This window comes from Polypterus senegalus, chromosome 7 (genome assembly GCF_016835505.1).
Source record: "Polypterus senegalus isolate Bchr_013 chromosome 7, ASM1683550v1, whole genome shotgun sequence".
In the NCBI taxonomy this organism is placed as follows: Eukaryota; Metazoa; Chordata; class Cladistia; order Polypteriformes; family Polypteridae; genus Polypterus; species Polypterus senegalus.
The window spans coordinates 156791960-156808167 of NC_053160.1; the positions used below are offsets into that span (position 1 = coordinate 156791960).

The 16208-nt window shown below is 37.5% G+C and overlaps 1 protein-coding gene across 5 annotated transcripts in view; it reads left to right on the forward strand.

The window, feature by feature from the left end:
• The window catches only part of apc (APC regulator of WNT signaling pathway), a 187278-nt gene that overhangs the window by 145007 nt on the left and 26063 nt on the right, over window positions 1-16208 (forward strand). For 4 of the 5 annotated variants that reach the window (XM_039759426.1, XM_039759428.1, XM_039759431.1 and 1 more), the window contains one exon: window positions 11658-11741. The exons of the other annotated variant lie outside the window; for it this stretch is intronic. In XM_039759426.1, the coding sequence (XP_039615360.1) occupies window positions 11658-11741 (84 nt within the window). The remainder of the gene's footprint in view (window positions 1-11657; window positions 11742-16208) is intronic. 5 annotated transcript variants of the gene reach the window in all.

Genomic DNA, 16208 nt, shown 5'->3' on the forward strand with positions numbered 1-16208 from the left:
AATAATTCTGCACACCTTGATATAGGGTGTTGATCTCCTTAGGCCACACCCTCCCTCATTACACAAATACACATCACCTGACGTGCTTAAATCCAATAAGCATTCAAGTTAATACAGCTTGGAGTTGGAATATACGCATTAAAAATGATGATATGGTCAAAATACTCACTTGCCTAATAATTGTGCACACAGTGTATATATATATATAGCGTTATTTTTAAAATTTTTCTTTTTCTTAGCACATGCACAGCTGAGAAGCTTCGATGCATGTGCTCCATAACACGTTAAAAAATAATGCATTTAATTACACTTTGCATTACAAGCAAAGGGGAACTTTTGTCAATGCATGATTTCCTGGTACACCGATTACTTTGATCAGCGCAACCCTATTCATTTTACCCTCGCACCACCTTGGTTTGAGAAGAAGTCTGAAGAAATATAAGGTTAATACAGAAAAACAATAATTCGCCATTAATAATTGTTTTGGTAAAGCCATACTCAGTGTAATCCTCCTTCCATTTTATAATTTTCCGCCACTAGCCATGATTAAATGAACGGTAAAAAAGTAAAAGCGAAGCAAGGGTGACTTATTTAGGCAGGCATATATATAACAGCAACACTCATGGCAATGTCAATCATGTTACGTTATTATTAAAATGTTACCTTTTCTTTTTCATTACTTCTTTAACATACTACTTCTCCGCTGCGAGGCGCGGGTATTTTGCTATATATATAATATATGAATTACCTCCAAACAGCGCTGAGACTTTTGATATCGTGAACGTGTCTGCAAAAACTGGGGTCTCCTGCCCAGCTAAAGTCGAGCAGCCTTTGAGACGCTGATTGCACTTCTGCCTTAAGTCAAAGTGAGCACTTTTAATTTTTTTCATCCTCCCCCTGAGCTATAGCCCAGACAAGTGCAAACACGGGACCCCTTTTCTACACCGCTGCAAACTAATATTAAGGCGATTCGCACTTTCTTTTCAACATATACGATTATAAGGTTGTCAGCTCGGATTATGAAGACACGACACGCAGTGGAGGACTGACAGTGCCATCACAGCCGATTAATGGCAGGGACGCCTCACCAGTCTACACAAGACCCACCGCGACTGTCCCCAAAAAGGCGATCATAACGTCAGCGAAACACATCTCTATACTATATAAAAGAAAAAGGCAACTTTCCTTTCTTTACACTTTTTATCCCAAACCAAAGCCTTTCTCTCTTAACACTGCAGAGGACACAAAACTAATTTTCTTTAATTGCTGGTAATGCCGGTAAGGCACATTACCAGAGGCAGAAATTTGAACGTTCACATAGAAAATGTCATTTCTATACCACAGCCGTCGTGTAGCGCCTTTCAAAAGGGATCTACTGTACTACCGACAGATGATCCATATACATTTTAGCTGCTGTTAGTACTACTTACCTGTTGTGTTACACAGTCTTTAAAATGTAGTTTACCTGCAACCACTCCAGTAGTACTCAATGTACCTGTACTTCTTAAAACGTTAATGTTTTACTGTTTAATAACTTATAGACTATATTTTATTTTTCCCTTGCACTCAGTGACCAAAGCTATACACACACACATAGACACATACATATATATATACATATATATACCTGTGTGTATGTATGTATGTGTACATATATATATATCTATATATATCTATATATATATATATATATATATATATATATATCTCTATATATATCTATATATATATATATCTCTATATCTATCTATACTAATAAAGGCAAAGCCCTCACTCACTCACTGACTCATCACTAATTCTCCAACTTCCCGTGTGGGTGGAAGGCTGAAATTTGGCAGGTTCATTCCTTACAGCTTCCTTACAAAAGTTGGGCAGGTTTTATATCGAAATTCTACGCGTAATGGTCATAACTGGAAGCAGTTTTCTCCATTTACTGTAATGGAGATGAGCTTCAAGCCGTGGGGCGGAGTTTCGTGTGACATCATCACGCCTCCCACGTAATCACGCAGTACATAGAAAACCAGGAAGACCTCAAAAAGCGCTGAAGAAAACATGCATTATATAATTGAGAAGGCAGCTAAACAATAAGAAGCGAAGCGAGTGACATATACAACCATATTCATGAGTTCTGCTACTCGAAACAAAGCACATGTAAACCTACACTTTAAATTAAGTTCATAGACAGGCTGCGCTGGCGCTTGTAATTTAGTGCCTGCCCATATAAGGCCGTCCGTCAGCGGCAATCCAATAGCAAACTGCCACGGGTAAATATTCACGGGTGAAGGACTGTGCTTATGGAGAGGAAGATGAGATGGTCAGGGTGGTGTTTGACACAAACTCAGCGAAACTGCGAGAGAAAGTTTTAAGTGCCAGGACTAAGGTAACATTAAATACAGCCATGGACATAGCACGAGATGGCACCAGCACAGCTGGGAACCTTCGATGCATGTACACCGAGTGGCTCACGTGAACTGACGCAGTGCACAGATAAAAGCAACAGTTCCAAAGAGCTGAACAAAACCGAATTACACAATTGAAAAGGCAGCAAAAATATGAAGCGCCTCATACATACAAGCATATTCATAAATCCAACTACTGCGGAAACAAAGCACACGTTGGAAAAAGTCAATGTCCCGCTAAAGGAAGACAGTGTAAAAACCCGTGCATGCAGTGTGTCAGGTCTCAGATAAAGAAGAAGACGAGCTGTTTATTGATGCAGTAAGAAACGAATCGATGAATGAAACCTGTCATCTTTACAACGATTGACAAACACGGAATGTAACTTGAACACAACACATCCTACAAATACGAACCTGATTGAAAGAAATAATGATAATCAAATCCTTGATGACAGCAACACTCAGTAACACTCACAAAACAAATACTGTATATTGACAGTCATGTTACGCTATTTTTAAAATGTTCCCTTTTCTTTTCTAGCTTTTTAACACACTACTTCTCCAGTGATACGCTGGTATATATATATGTATATATATATAACCCGATCTACATACTCGAATAATGGATACTTTATTCGCCATCAATGATTGTTTTGGTAAAGCCATACTCAGTGTATTCATTAGATGAACGGTAAAAAAGTAAGGGCAAGGGGAGGATGACTTATTGAGGCATGCAGGCTGTAGTCTTGCGTCAACTCTATCTGAATTGCGCGATCACATTTGAAAAAATATATCTTTTCAAGTTCTATTTAGTCCATATGTGTCAAACTCAAGGGCAGGGCCACATCCGCCCGCGTAATTATATCCGCCCGCGAGATCATTTTATATACTGTATTATTGTTATTAAAGCCCGGTATATGAAGCGCTGGTAACACAATAAACTACAGATCCCATAATGCAGCGCTTCAGCTGCCTTGCCGAACAGTTACCGTTAATCAAGTCTACCTTAAGATGCTGCAAGTTATTGCGAAGCTAGCTCACACGATGCTGAAGAGAAAAGTTGATTCTGAAAATAGAGCCTTTAAAACCGATGGGAGGCTGAGTATATGTTTACTGAACCCGTGTGTCTCATTTGTGGAGCTAATGTGGCTGTAATTACAGAATTTAATCTAAGACGGCACTATAAAACAAAACATCAGGGTAACCTGAAAGACCTGAATGCAATGCAGAAGATACAGAAAGCAGAAGAATTAAATAAGAATCTGACACTTCAGCGGACGTTTTACCGTGCACAATCACAAAGTGATTTCAATTGAAGCTGCTTTTATGGGAGACACAACCACTTGCCCCACTTTCCCTGTTACCAAGTAATGTTAAACCAAGTCGTCACTACGGTGTTCCCAAACACGCACTTTGCTGATAAACTGAGCGCACTGAGTTTGCACGGCGCTTTGGTGACTTTGAAGAACAAAAAGTCCGTCTACATGCGGCTCGAACCTTGTGCATGTTTGGTAGCACATATCTGTGTGAGAAGCTCTTCTCAGTGATAAAGACTAACAAAACAGCACACAGGAGTCGCCTCACTGATGAGCACCTGCAATCCATCCTGAGAATCTCCACAACACAGAACCTCACACCAAACAGAAACGAACCTGTTGCCAAAAAGATGCCAGGCGTCCAGCTCTAAAATGACATATGAGCAAAGACAACTGAATGATTTGATTTGTTATTGCTGAAAGGAACACATTTTATTTATATTTCTAGGTTTTGTTATGCAGCATGTTCATATTTGAATTTGTATAATTTTGACAGGATATATTTTTATGGAGAGCAAAATCTTTTGGGATATTTAAAATCTAAGTTTATTTTTATAAAATATAAAATTACATAAGAGTAAAGAAATTTGAATGTTTGTTCTTTTAATGTTTACTTTATTTCTAACTTGTATAATTTAGACAGGATATATTTTTATGGAGAGCAAAATATTATAAGTTGTTTAAGGTTTGAGTTGATTTATTCAGGAATAATATTCCTGTCTGTTTTACCATTCCTACCAAAGATATTTCTGTCGACTAAATAAAAATTCCTTCTATTTAAAATTTAAATAGAACTTGAACAAATACGATAGTTCATAATATCCACGCAGACTTGCACGTAAGAGCGGTGTCATCCGTTTTAACAAACAGCGTATTGCACTGATCTGAAATAGCTGTGTGTGTATATATGTAGATATGTATGTATATGTATATATATGTTTATATATGTGTGTGTGTGTGTGTGTATATATATATATATATATATTGTGTGTGTGTATGTATATGTATGTGTATATGTATGTATGTATATATATATATATATATATATATATGACAACAACACTCATCACTCACAACAGTGACAAAACAATTACATTGACAATCATGTTACGCTATTTTCAAAATGTTTCCTTTTCTTTTCATTGCTTCTTTAACACACTACTTCTCGCTGCTGGGAGTGGAGGATTTGTTATTGGTTATTGTTTATTGGAATATTTGGGAAAGTGCTTTGTGCACTTTATTATAAAATAAATATCATCTTTGGTATTTTGCTAGTGCAAGGGTATATATATATATACATACAGTAATCCTCGCTATATCTGGATGAGCGGCTATACACGGATCGGGAGAGGACTTTCACGCGGATTTTAAATGTAAACACATCTAAATATATATCATGGATTTTTCACGGCTGGTTCACTGCTCAACCCGCTTTCATGGACAATGGGTCTTTTAATTTAGGTTACATGCTTCCTCAGTTTGATTGCCCAGTTGAGATAGATAGATACATAGATAGATAGAGATATATATATATATATATATATATATATATATATATATATATATATATATATATATATATATATATATATATATATATATATAGAGTTAGAGAGAGATAATATAATCCCTCCTCGATCATGTAGTTTTTGGGCCCTTATGCTCCAGAAGTAGAAACCATATGTTTGTATGGTTATTTTTATACATTTTAAGCCATTAGAAACTCTCCCACATTGTTAACATTATTAGAGCCCTCTAGACATGAAATAACACCCTTTAGTCAAAAGTTTACTGTGCTCCATGACAAGACAGAGATGACAGTTCTTTCTCACAATTAAAAGAATGCAAATATATCTTCTTCTTTTCAGGAGCAGAGAATTTCAGAGAGAGAGAGAGATCGCTCTCAAAGAAAAGCAAAAAATCAATACGTGTGCTTTTAAGTTTGCCACGGCATTTTTTAGAGGAGCTTCAGTATCTTTTAAGCAAACAGCCTCTCTGCTCACATCTCCTCCGTCAAGCGCAGAGAACGTCATAGAGGAGAGAGAGCGAGATTAAAGCAAACAATCAAAAATCAATAAGTGTGTTTTGGATGCACCGCGATAAAGCGCCGGCATTTCTTAGAGGTGCTCAGATCCACTAGGCAAACAGCTTCTGTGCAAACAGCACCTCTGCTCACAGCCCCTCCGTCAGGCGCAGAGAATGTCAGAGAGGGTGAGAGAGAGGCAGAGACAAGCAAACAATTGAGCACCGACGGGAAGCATATCTTATAGCATTGAGGATTTTAGTTAATATGTAATACATGCTCTGATTGGGTAGCTTCTAAGCCATCCACCAATAGCGTCCCTTGTATGAAATCAACTGGGCAAACAAACTGAGGAAGCATGTACTTTAAATTAAAAGACCCATTGTCCGCAGAAATCCGCGAACCAACGAAAAATCCGTGATATATATTTAGATATGCTTACATTTAAAATCCGCGATAGAGTGAAGCCGCGAAAGTCGAAGCGCGATATAGCAAGGGATTAGTGTGTGTGTGTGTGTGTGTGTACATACATACAGTGGTGTGAAAAACTATTTGCCCCCTTCCTGATTTCTTATTGGAGGACAAGGGGCCCTTGGGTCACCCTCATGAAGTCTTTCTGGTTGTTTGGTCAGAGACATTCACACCAGTGGCCTGCTGGAGGTCATTTTGTAGGGCTCTGGCAGTGCTCATCCTGTTCCTCCTTGCCCAAAGGAGCAGATACTGGTCCTGCTGATGGGTTATGGACCTTCTATGGCCCTCTCCAGCTCTCCTAGAGTAACTGCTTGTCTCCTAGAATCTCCTCCATGCCCTTGAGACTGTGCAGGGAGACACAGCAAACCTTCTGGCAATGACACGTATTGATGTACCATCCTGAAGAAGCTGGACTACCTGTGCAACCTCTGTAGGGTTCAGGTATCGCCTCATGCTACCAGTAGTGACACTGATGTAGCCAAATGCAAAACTAGTGAAGAAACAGTCAGAAAAGATGAGGAGGGAAAAATGCCAGTGGCCTCCACCTGTTAAACCATTCCTGTTTTGGGGGTCATCTCATTGTTGCCCCTCTAGTGCATCTGTTGTTAATTTCATTAACACCACAGCAGCTGAAACTGATTAACAACCCCCTCAACCCCCTCTGCTACTTAACTGACCAGATTAATATCCCATAAGTTTCATTGACTATGCTATACTCTGATTAAAAAGTGTTCCTTTAATTCTTTTGAGCAGTATATATATATGTATGTATATATGTATATGTATATATGTATGTATATATATGTATGTATATATGTGTGTGTGTGTATATACACACACAGGGTGGGCCATTTATATGGATACACCTTAATAAAATGGGAATGGTTGGTGATATTAACTTCCTGTTTGTGGCACATAAGTATATGTGAGGGGGGAAACTTTAAGATGGGTGGTGGCCATTTTGAAGTAGGCCATTTTGGATCCAACTTTTGTTTTTTCAATAGGAAGAGGGTCATGTGACACATCAAACTTATTGGGAATTTCACAAGAAAAACAATGGTTTGCTTGGTTTTAACGTAACTTTATTCTTTATGCATTACACAATTGACAAGTTAGGAAAAGAATATGCTCCGAGCTGAGCTCCACAGCTAACACCGTGTTGCGGCAGCAACTTCGTCACGCTGCCACCAAATACTCGCAGAAAAATCCACAAGTTAATACACATGCTGTCTCTAGAGTTTCTCCACACTCAATGTATTCCTCGCATCCCTGTTATACCCTGTGATCAATTCAATTCAAATGCCTCCAATTTCCAGTAAGGCTCTGCTTCGCGATGACAAGTAATAAGTCTCAGGGACAGACCCTACAAAAGGTTGCCATTGATTTGAGGCAAGATTGCTTTTCTCCTGGTCAACTATACGTTGCATTCTCAAGAGTAAGCTCGCACATCTTGGTCATATTACAACCGGAGTGCTGAACTGACAACGTGGTATAGAAAGAGATCCTTAACAAATAGTTATTGGTATATTTTCTCTCAGTTTAAAAAGGTTTTCTTTTCTTAATAAAAATTTAAAAGCAGTACTTCGTCGTTGCGAAGCACGGGGATTTTGCTATATACTGGATGGATGGATGGATAATATATGACAGCAACACTCATAACTTCTTTAACACACTACTTCTCCGCTGTGAAGCGCGGGTATTTTGCTAGTTATATGTGTGAGTGTGTGTGTGTGTGTGTATGTATATATATATATATATGTATATATATATATATATATATATATATATATATATATATATATATATATATATATATATATATATATATATATATATATATATATATATATATATATATATAATGTGTATCTATACTAATAAAAGGCAAAGCCCTCACTGACTGACTCATCACTAATTCTCCAACTTCCCTTCAAGGCTGAAATTTGGCAGGATCATTCCTTATAGCTTACTTACAAAAGTTAAGCAGGTTTCATTTCGAAATTCTATGCGCAACGGTCATAACTGAATCCTACTTATGTACATATATACGGCCATAGCCTGCAGCTCGGTCGCCGTGTGAGGCAGAGTTGCGTCCCCCATCACCATGCTACCGACATAGTTGGCTGCCTGCTTATATTGCGTCCCCTATACCCACGCCTCCTACGTAATTTGAGTGCCTGCCCATATAAGGCCGTTCGTCAGCAGCAATCCAATAGATACGCTGCCGCTACGAGGCATTTGACATGCCTAAGACGAATATGATTTTCGCGAGATACAAGTTTAATGAGAAGACGCAGGGTATAAACGAGACTTTTGATCACTTTGTAACGGAGTTAAATTTGCTGGTGAAGGACTGTGCTTATGCAAACGAAGATGAAATGGTCAGGGATAGATTAGTGTTTGGCACAAACTCAGCGAAAGTGCGACAAACAGTTAAGTGCCGGCTCTGAGCTAACATTAAATAAAGCCGTGGACATCGCAAGATCGCATGAGATAGCACAACTACTGCTGAGAACCTTCAATGCATGTACTCTGAGCGGCTCACGCGAACTGACTGTGAACGCAGTACGCAGACAACAAGCAAGAGCTCCAAAGAGCGCTGAATAAAAAACGCAGTACACAATTGAGAAGGCAGCAAAAGAATATGAAGCAAGTGACGCATACAAGCATATTCTTAAGTGCAGCTACTGCGGAAACAAAGCATACGGTGGATAAAGTCAATATCCAGCAAAAGATAGACAGTGTAAAAAATGTGGTAAATTGAACCACTTTGCTAAAGTTTGCAGGACTGGGAAAGATAAACCCGTGCATGCAGTGTGTGATGTCTCAGATAAAGAGGAAGACGAGCTGTTTATTGATGCAGTAAGAAAGGAACAACCCTCTGAATCTGTAGAAGCCTTTGTAGAAATATCAATAGGAAAGCAAGTTGTAAAGCTTAAGTTTAAATTAAGTTCATAGATACGCTGCCGCTAAATATTTACAGGCAAATCCACAACTTAATACCGGGAATGCCTGTTAAACATCTTAGATTCACGAGTACCGATTTGTGTAGTGAACATTTCCATGAATGAAACCTGTTATCTTTACAACGGTTGATAAACACGGAATGTAACTTGAACACAACACATCCTCCAAATACGAACCTGATTGAAAGAAATAATGATAATCAAATCCTTGATGACAGCAACACTCATGTCATTACCATGACAATCATGTTACATTATTTTTAAAATGTTTCCCTTTTTCATAATTTCTTTAACACACTACTTCTCCGCTGTGAAGCGCGGGTATTTTGTTAGTGTGTGTATGTGTGTGTGTGTGCGCGTGTGTGTGTATATATGTATATATAGTTTACTTTCAAATAATGCATCAGGTGTACATACTGCACTGCACCCCTCGCAGGTATCAAACTTTGGACGTCAGAGACGAAGTCCCTTTACGTTGTGCCACGGTGTGTGGTTTGTTTATTTCACAGCCTGGAGATCGGACTAATTACATTCATAGCATCCGTAGTCTGAGTCTTGATCTGATTGTATGGGTGGTTACTTGTCCGAGGTTCGATCCCCGTGAGGATTTGCAGTAGAGAATGTACACCTGATGATCCCAAATAAGGGCGAAACACATGTCGCGTACTCTTTGCATTATTTGACAGTAAACTATGTAACATTCTATGATCTGCTTCTTGCAACTGAGGGCATATGGCGGATGTTTGCAGACTGGCAGACCAACCACATGCGTTACCTGGTAGGTAACCACCCATACTTTCGGATCGAGACTCAGACTACGGATGGTATGAATATATCTATATCTATCTATATATAATACTAGTTTAGATTTCTATGCCTATATTCAGTCAGATTTGTTTCCGAGTACAGTATTCAATTATTTCTTATTTCAAAGGGATATGTTTAATAGTGTTAATTAAACCTGACATTTTTAAATATTTGAGCTTTTCTGTCTTGGAGAAAAACTTACTGCATCCTACACATTTATTGCATCATTTGCATTTTTTTCTAATTCTCCTAATGAGTGACCGTGAATAAAACATTTTAAGAAAGATTCAAAAACATGTATTTCACATTTTATTTTGGAAGAACAGTGTCTATTCCACTCAACATTTTTCTTTTAAATTAATAAAATAGCTAGCATATTAACCAAGTGTACTCTTACCTGTTTTACATACCTAGTAGCAAGGTATCATAATTAGAATGATTAAAAAATGTCTTGTTTCCTAACAAACATGACATAATACTAAAATACTCCTTATCGTTGTCTACAATCAGATCATTTGTTTAAAAAAAAAATCACGTTTTATCCATCTTCACACCTCAGAATAGTGTTGCCTCCAGGAAACTGGGGCTGACAGAACTAACTCTTAAATGGGTGAACAAGAGCAGTAGAAGCATAAAGGAGGACAACATATATATGCATTTATATTCTACCAGTTTTTAAAAAATTATCTTTAAGATATACTGTACATGGTTTTGGTGAACAATGAAGTAACTCAAGCAGCCACAGATCCAAGAAATATTACCTGTACACCTTTCCATTTGTAGAGTACATTCTCTCTCTCTCTCTCTCTCTCTCGCACACGCACGTGTCTATTCAAATTTAAGTATTTTTAAACAACTCCTTATTTAATATTATGTTCATGTTTAGTTATGCACATCTTGACATTTCATTGCATGCTGAAGCAGTCTTTGAGCCTTCTGTGTGCCTTTAAGGTTTACCATCACCAGATAAGGCATTCTTGTATGTATTTAATTTTAAGGTTTTCAATACATTACTTGGGAATTCTTCAGTTTAATGGATACATTTAGTGTTTAATAATTTCTTATAAAAATCTCTAATAGGGCACAGGTCTGTACATTGAAGAGCTTCATAACCGGCTCTTGAAGTTCTGGGCATATTAAACAAGAACTTAGTGTTTTCAAGTTCAAGTTTATGTCACAATATGTTGTGTTCCATTTTTATGAGTTGGTAGTAGTATTGAAATCTGGTAGTTCTTTTCAAGTTGTTGAACTTGACATGCACCCCTTCAGGCATTAAACATTTTGCAGCTAATTAAATTCTGTTTGGGTTGTGTGCATAACACATTGCAAAATGCAGATTTGTGTCTAATTTAGAAACCATAAAATGCATATTGCAAACATATTGTGTTGTAAAATAAATGACTTTTTTTTCTTTGGATTCCTGATGCAATATATTTTCCCTGTAAACAACAAACATTGTTGGGCATCAACTGTTCTGTATCATTTTATAGAGGGGTTGATTCTTAATAAATTACATCAGTCACTGATTTGTGGAGCTTTTTACAGCGGTTTTCTTTCTAGTGTATAAGTTGCTTTGATTTCAGTGCAAAAACATCAGTAATTGCGAAAATTAACTTCAGTGTAAAGTTTTTAAAAAATAAAGTTCTACTCATGAATAAATATTTCTCGATTTCAGGTTAGAGTGGCTAGAATTCAGCAAATTGAAAAAGACATGCTCCGTATTAGGCAACATTTGCAATCTCAAACTACAGAAATGGAGGTGAGTGTTATAAAGACCATTTTATTTTCTGTGTACCCATACAGCAATTAAGTCATTTTTTCCCATATTAGTTGACATATCCAACACATTTTTGATGATAATTTCAACAGGAATATAAGGTTATGGACTTTTAAATCAAATTAACAAGACCCCTAAATGATAACACACGAGACCTGATTTCATGTCATCATTTTTCCTTCACTTTACAGAATTTTGCACTTTCACACTTAACACTAGTATCCCTGAAGCCTATGAACAAAGTTTTAATGCTGGCTACCTCAAATTTCTTTGCACCTTTTCATCAGCTTCATTGTTTTGCAAATGTGTCAATTAGCGCAAGCAGCCTGCTGTCCCATCCCCCACTGATGCAGCTGAAGTTTTTTCAGCTCAAGTCTCTGGGTATGAGGTGCCTGGAATTGTATTGGGTAAATAATGTTATTTGGAATACATGCATTTCATGTGTGTTCCATGTCTACAGCGATCTGGGTAAATGTTGGATGGCAAGAAATGCTGAACACAACTAAAACAAACTTTTTCCATGTTATAGTAATAATAACGTGAAGTGTATAATGTGTGAAGACTTTAGTTTAAGTATCAAATAAGTATGCACTTTTATTCAACAATATAACAGAAAAAGAAAAAACCTTCAATTTACATGTTTCTGTCAGTGAGTTAAAAACCAAAGCTCAAATGTCAATTGACAGAAAGTTAACATGTCTTCTTGGATGGTGCAACGATAAGAACTGCTGCATTATAACCAAAAGGTTTTGGGTTCGAGTCTGGGTTCTCCTCGTTTTGTTTTGAGTAGTGAGCCATTATTATTATTATTATTATTATAATGAAAACATATGTTTGAGACTGTAACACCTGGTGTACATCTTTGCTACCTGTAAAACATACCGCTGAAGGGATACAAGCAGGCACACACATCCTTGGTATCTTGTTGTCATTTTTTTTTGTTTTTTTGTTATTCAGTTTTACTCTTGAATAAAACCATAATTGTTTTGTTATACCTTTGTGAAAGTGTTTATTTTATATTCCAGTAACTACTTGAATGACATCCGATCCGTCTCTGCCTCTCTCACACATTCACACACACATCTATGCATGAAAGAATCACTATTTAAAAGCGCTATATCATTTGAATATGAGTTGCCATTTGAACATGTTTTTTGATCTTGCCCATACTCCGCGTTATGGTGCATGGCACTGACAATACAGACAGGCTTCTACTTTTTGGGTGCGTACACCGTCAGCATGGCACTGCCAGACCAAAACACTAGTGTGGAGAGTTGCTTGCATATTGAAGTTACTTTAGCTGCAGGTGGAAGTTCCTGTCCCATTTTATTTATGGTGCCAAGCAGAGTTGATTTGTGGTACAACAGTTTATATTAGCCAGCAAAAGCGATCTGAAGAATTTGTCTGTTACAGTTCTGCCTTTGTCCATGCTCCATAAGCTTTGAGTACAGTCTTGGAAAGTCTTTCTCCTGTGGGACAACTGTGATCTTTTTCTGAATACGTAACTTAATGCCAAAATTGTCAGGCTTGATTGAGATGTATTGCAAGAAAGGACAATGGACCTTGGTTGGAAACAGTTGCTCATCAACAGTAATATGTTGCCCTGGGTTGTAACTCTGAGATTGCAGCAAATCTGTTGTTTTTCACATGTTCTGCACAAGTGTCTTTGTTGTCAAAGCACGAATACCGCATGATACTCTGATAGTGGTCACAGGGCATTGTATCTTTCATTGCCGATACAACAAATAGTTCTAAGCAAGCATCAACCACAGCACCAACTGTGGTCATCGCTGCTCTTGTGAAAAGAATGGAGATAAACGTCATCAGGGAGGGACAGGCAAGTTTGTTGTACCAGGTAAACATCACTGACAGAATAAAACTGAATAATAAAAAAAAATAAAAATGTAGCCAAAATCTACACCTGGTGCTACAGGCTCCAATCAAATGAATGTTTTTATTATATTATAGAAATAATATCAGTTTACTGCTCAAAATAGAGGTCGGACTCGAACCTGCAACCTCTTAATTATGAGACAGTAGTTCTTACCTCTGCACCACCCAAGCAGACACATTGGCTTTCTGTTGATTTGATATTTGGGCTTGGGTTTTTACTCATTGACAACAACAAAAATGGAATGATTTCTTTTTCTTTGGTTATATTCTTGAATAAAAGCGCACTTGTTTTTGTTATGCCTTTTGTGAAAGTGTGTATTTGATATTTGGACTTCAGTCTTCACACATTATATACTTCACGTCATTATTACTATTACATGGAAAAGGTTTCTGTTTAAATTGTGTCCAACAGTTTTTGCCTTGCATTTCCTGTCATCCAACATTTACCCAGATCGTTGCAGACATGGAACACACATGAAATCCATGTATTAATTCAAGGCACCTCACTTCAAGATAAAGAGACTTGAGTTGGGAAAAGTTCACCTGTGTCAGTGGTGGATGGGATAGCAGGCTGCTTGCTGCCTGTGCTGATTGACACATTTGCAAAACAAAGATGCTGATGAGGAGGTGCAAAGGAATTTAAGGTGGCCCAGCATTACAATTTTTTTCATAGGCTTCATGGATTCTAGTTTTAAAGCCATTTGTGCAGGCAGCCCAAAATAAACATTCATTTTGGTGAAACAAAATCAATTTTTTCCATTCCTTTTCATCAGCTGAGCTACCCTCTGTCTTATTTACAAATGTATCCACAAACATTCATGAGTTTTCTGCTCGTCCTTTGTATTAGATGTTGCTAGATTCTCATTTTAAAGCTCCTAAAAGAGGAGTGGGACTGGTTTCCAAATAATGATACTGACAGTAAGAAAAGTCTTAGTGTAGCAATTAATTGTAACTTACCAATCATCCACTTTGTAACCAAGATGGTTACATCTCCTTTAGTCCTCCTCCTCACCAGTCAAGCTCTTTTCCTTTGGATCTTCTTTTGCTTTATTGATTCACCTCCACGTTGGCCTTCCATGTTTTTCGCTTCTCATGTACTTCCATTCCTATCACAGTTTTGCCAACATATTCATTGTCTCTTCTCATTGCATATCCATACCACTTCAACCTATCTGAGTTTCGGAACAGATATCCTTATTTACTAGTGTCCTGTAATCCACCATACAAAACACCGTCGCAGCTTATAAAAGGGGAGTTTGTAAAACTGCTAATGCTCAAGAAAAATAGTTCTGTAGCTATGTAACCCTGACAGCTACAAGCATGAGTATTGTGTCTTTTCTTGGTAGACCTATGCATGTAAAGAATACTAGAGCATAACATTGTTTTCAGAGCTGAGGCTGTTTTGAAAAATCGTGATAGAAAAGGATTGATTTTAATCTCTTAAAAGTGCCCACTCACACCTAAGTGTTTTTATAGCCTTTTAGCGTTAGACAAAAACAATCGTAAACTGCATGAGAAGTTATTTGCCAGCTGTATGAGGTTTGTGTGTTCTGCCCTTGTATTTCTGGATAAAGGGGTGTTTGAGTGTACTTGACTGCATATGATTATGTTTTAACACTGAATACCAGAAATGGGTCTGTAATACTTTTCAATCAAGAAAATATGTTTAGTCCTTCATGTAAATAACATTCATCCCCTTTTTCCATCCACAGTTTGAGCCTCCAGGTGAACACTGGCCATTGCACCACCAGGTCTCCTTTTTTGTAATTAGCAAAAAATTGGATTAAAACCAAACAGATACTTTAATAATTTTCAGTTTCTGGATTGCTTGCAGCACACTCTTTTCTACTTGGGTGTGCCATTGTACCCTGCATAGGACTGGCATATTATCCACCACAGTTGATTCTTTTCTTACACAAAGTACTACTGTGATAATAACTGGCTCCCGTTGACCCTGAACTGGGCAAATTAAAAATACAACATGTGTTTAATTGCTTTGAGTTTATTACTGCTGACCCCTTCCTCGCTAGCTGTTACTAGAAGACTGGTTCACATGCTTGCATGATGCGGCACCGAAAAAAGCAGGCACTTTTTTTTTTTGAAATAACAGAGTGGTTATTAATTCTTTATACATCTCACCTGCTTATGTGCTTATTGACACTCGTGTAATTGTGGAATTTTTTTTTGGGATGCTGCCTGAGCTCTTCATATACAGTCCAAAATTGTTCTCTCGACTCCCTTTGCTGCAGGACGGGGTGAACTCAATATGTGAGATAACACTGATGACACCTGCTCTTATTCACCAGGATTAAAAGTTCTGACGTCTTACAATACGTTCTGAAGACACAACAAACAACTCGCATGACAACACCTCCCAATCTGCAAAATTGAAATCATGATATTTTCCCTACAAAAAACTCTTTTAAAAATGATGTAAAAATCCTTGGAAAATGCCTGTAAACACCAAGAATCACTTGAACATATTTGCAAAAAGCCATTAAAACTCTTAAAAAATTATAAATAAATTCTGAAAAGTAATAATGCTTTAGTGTGAAT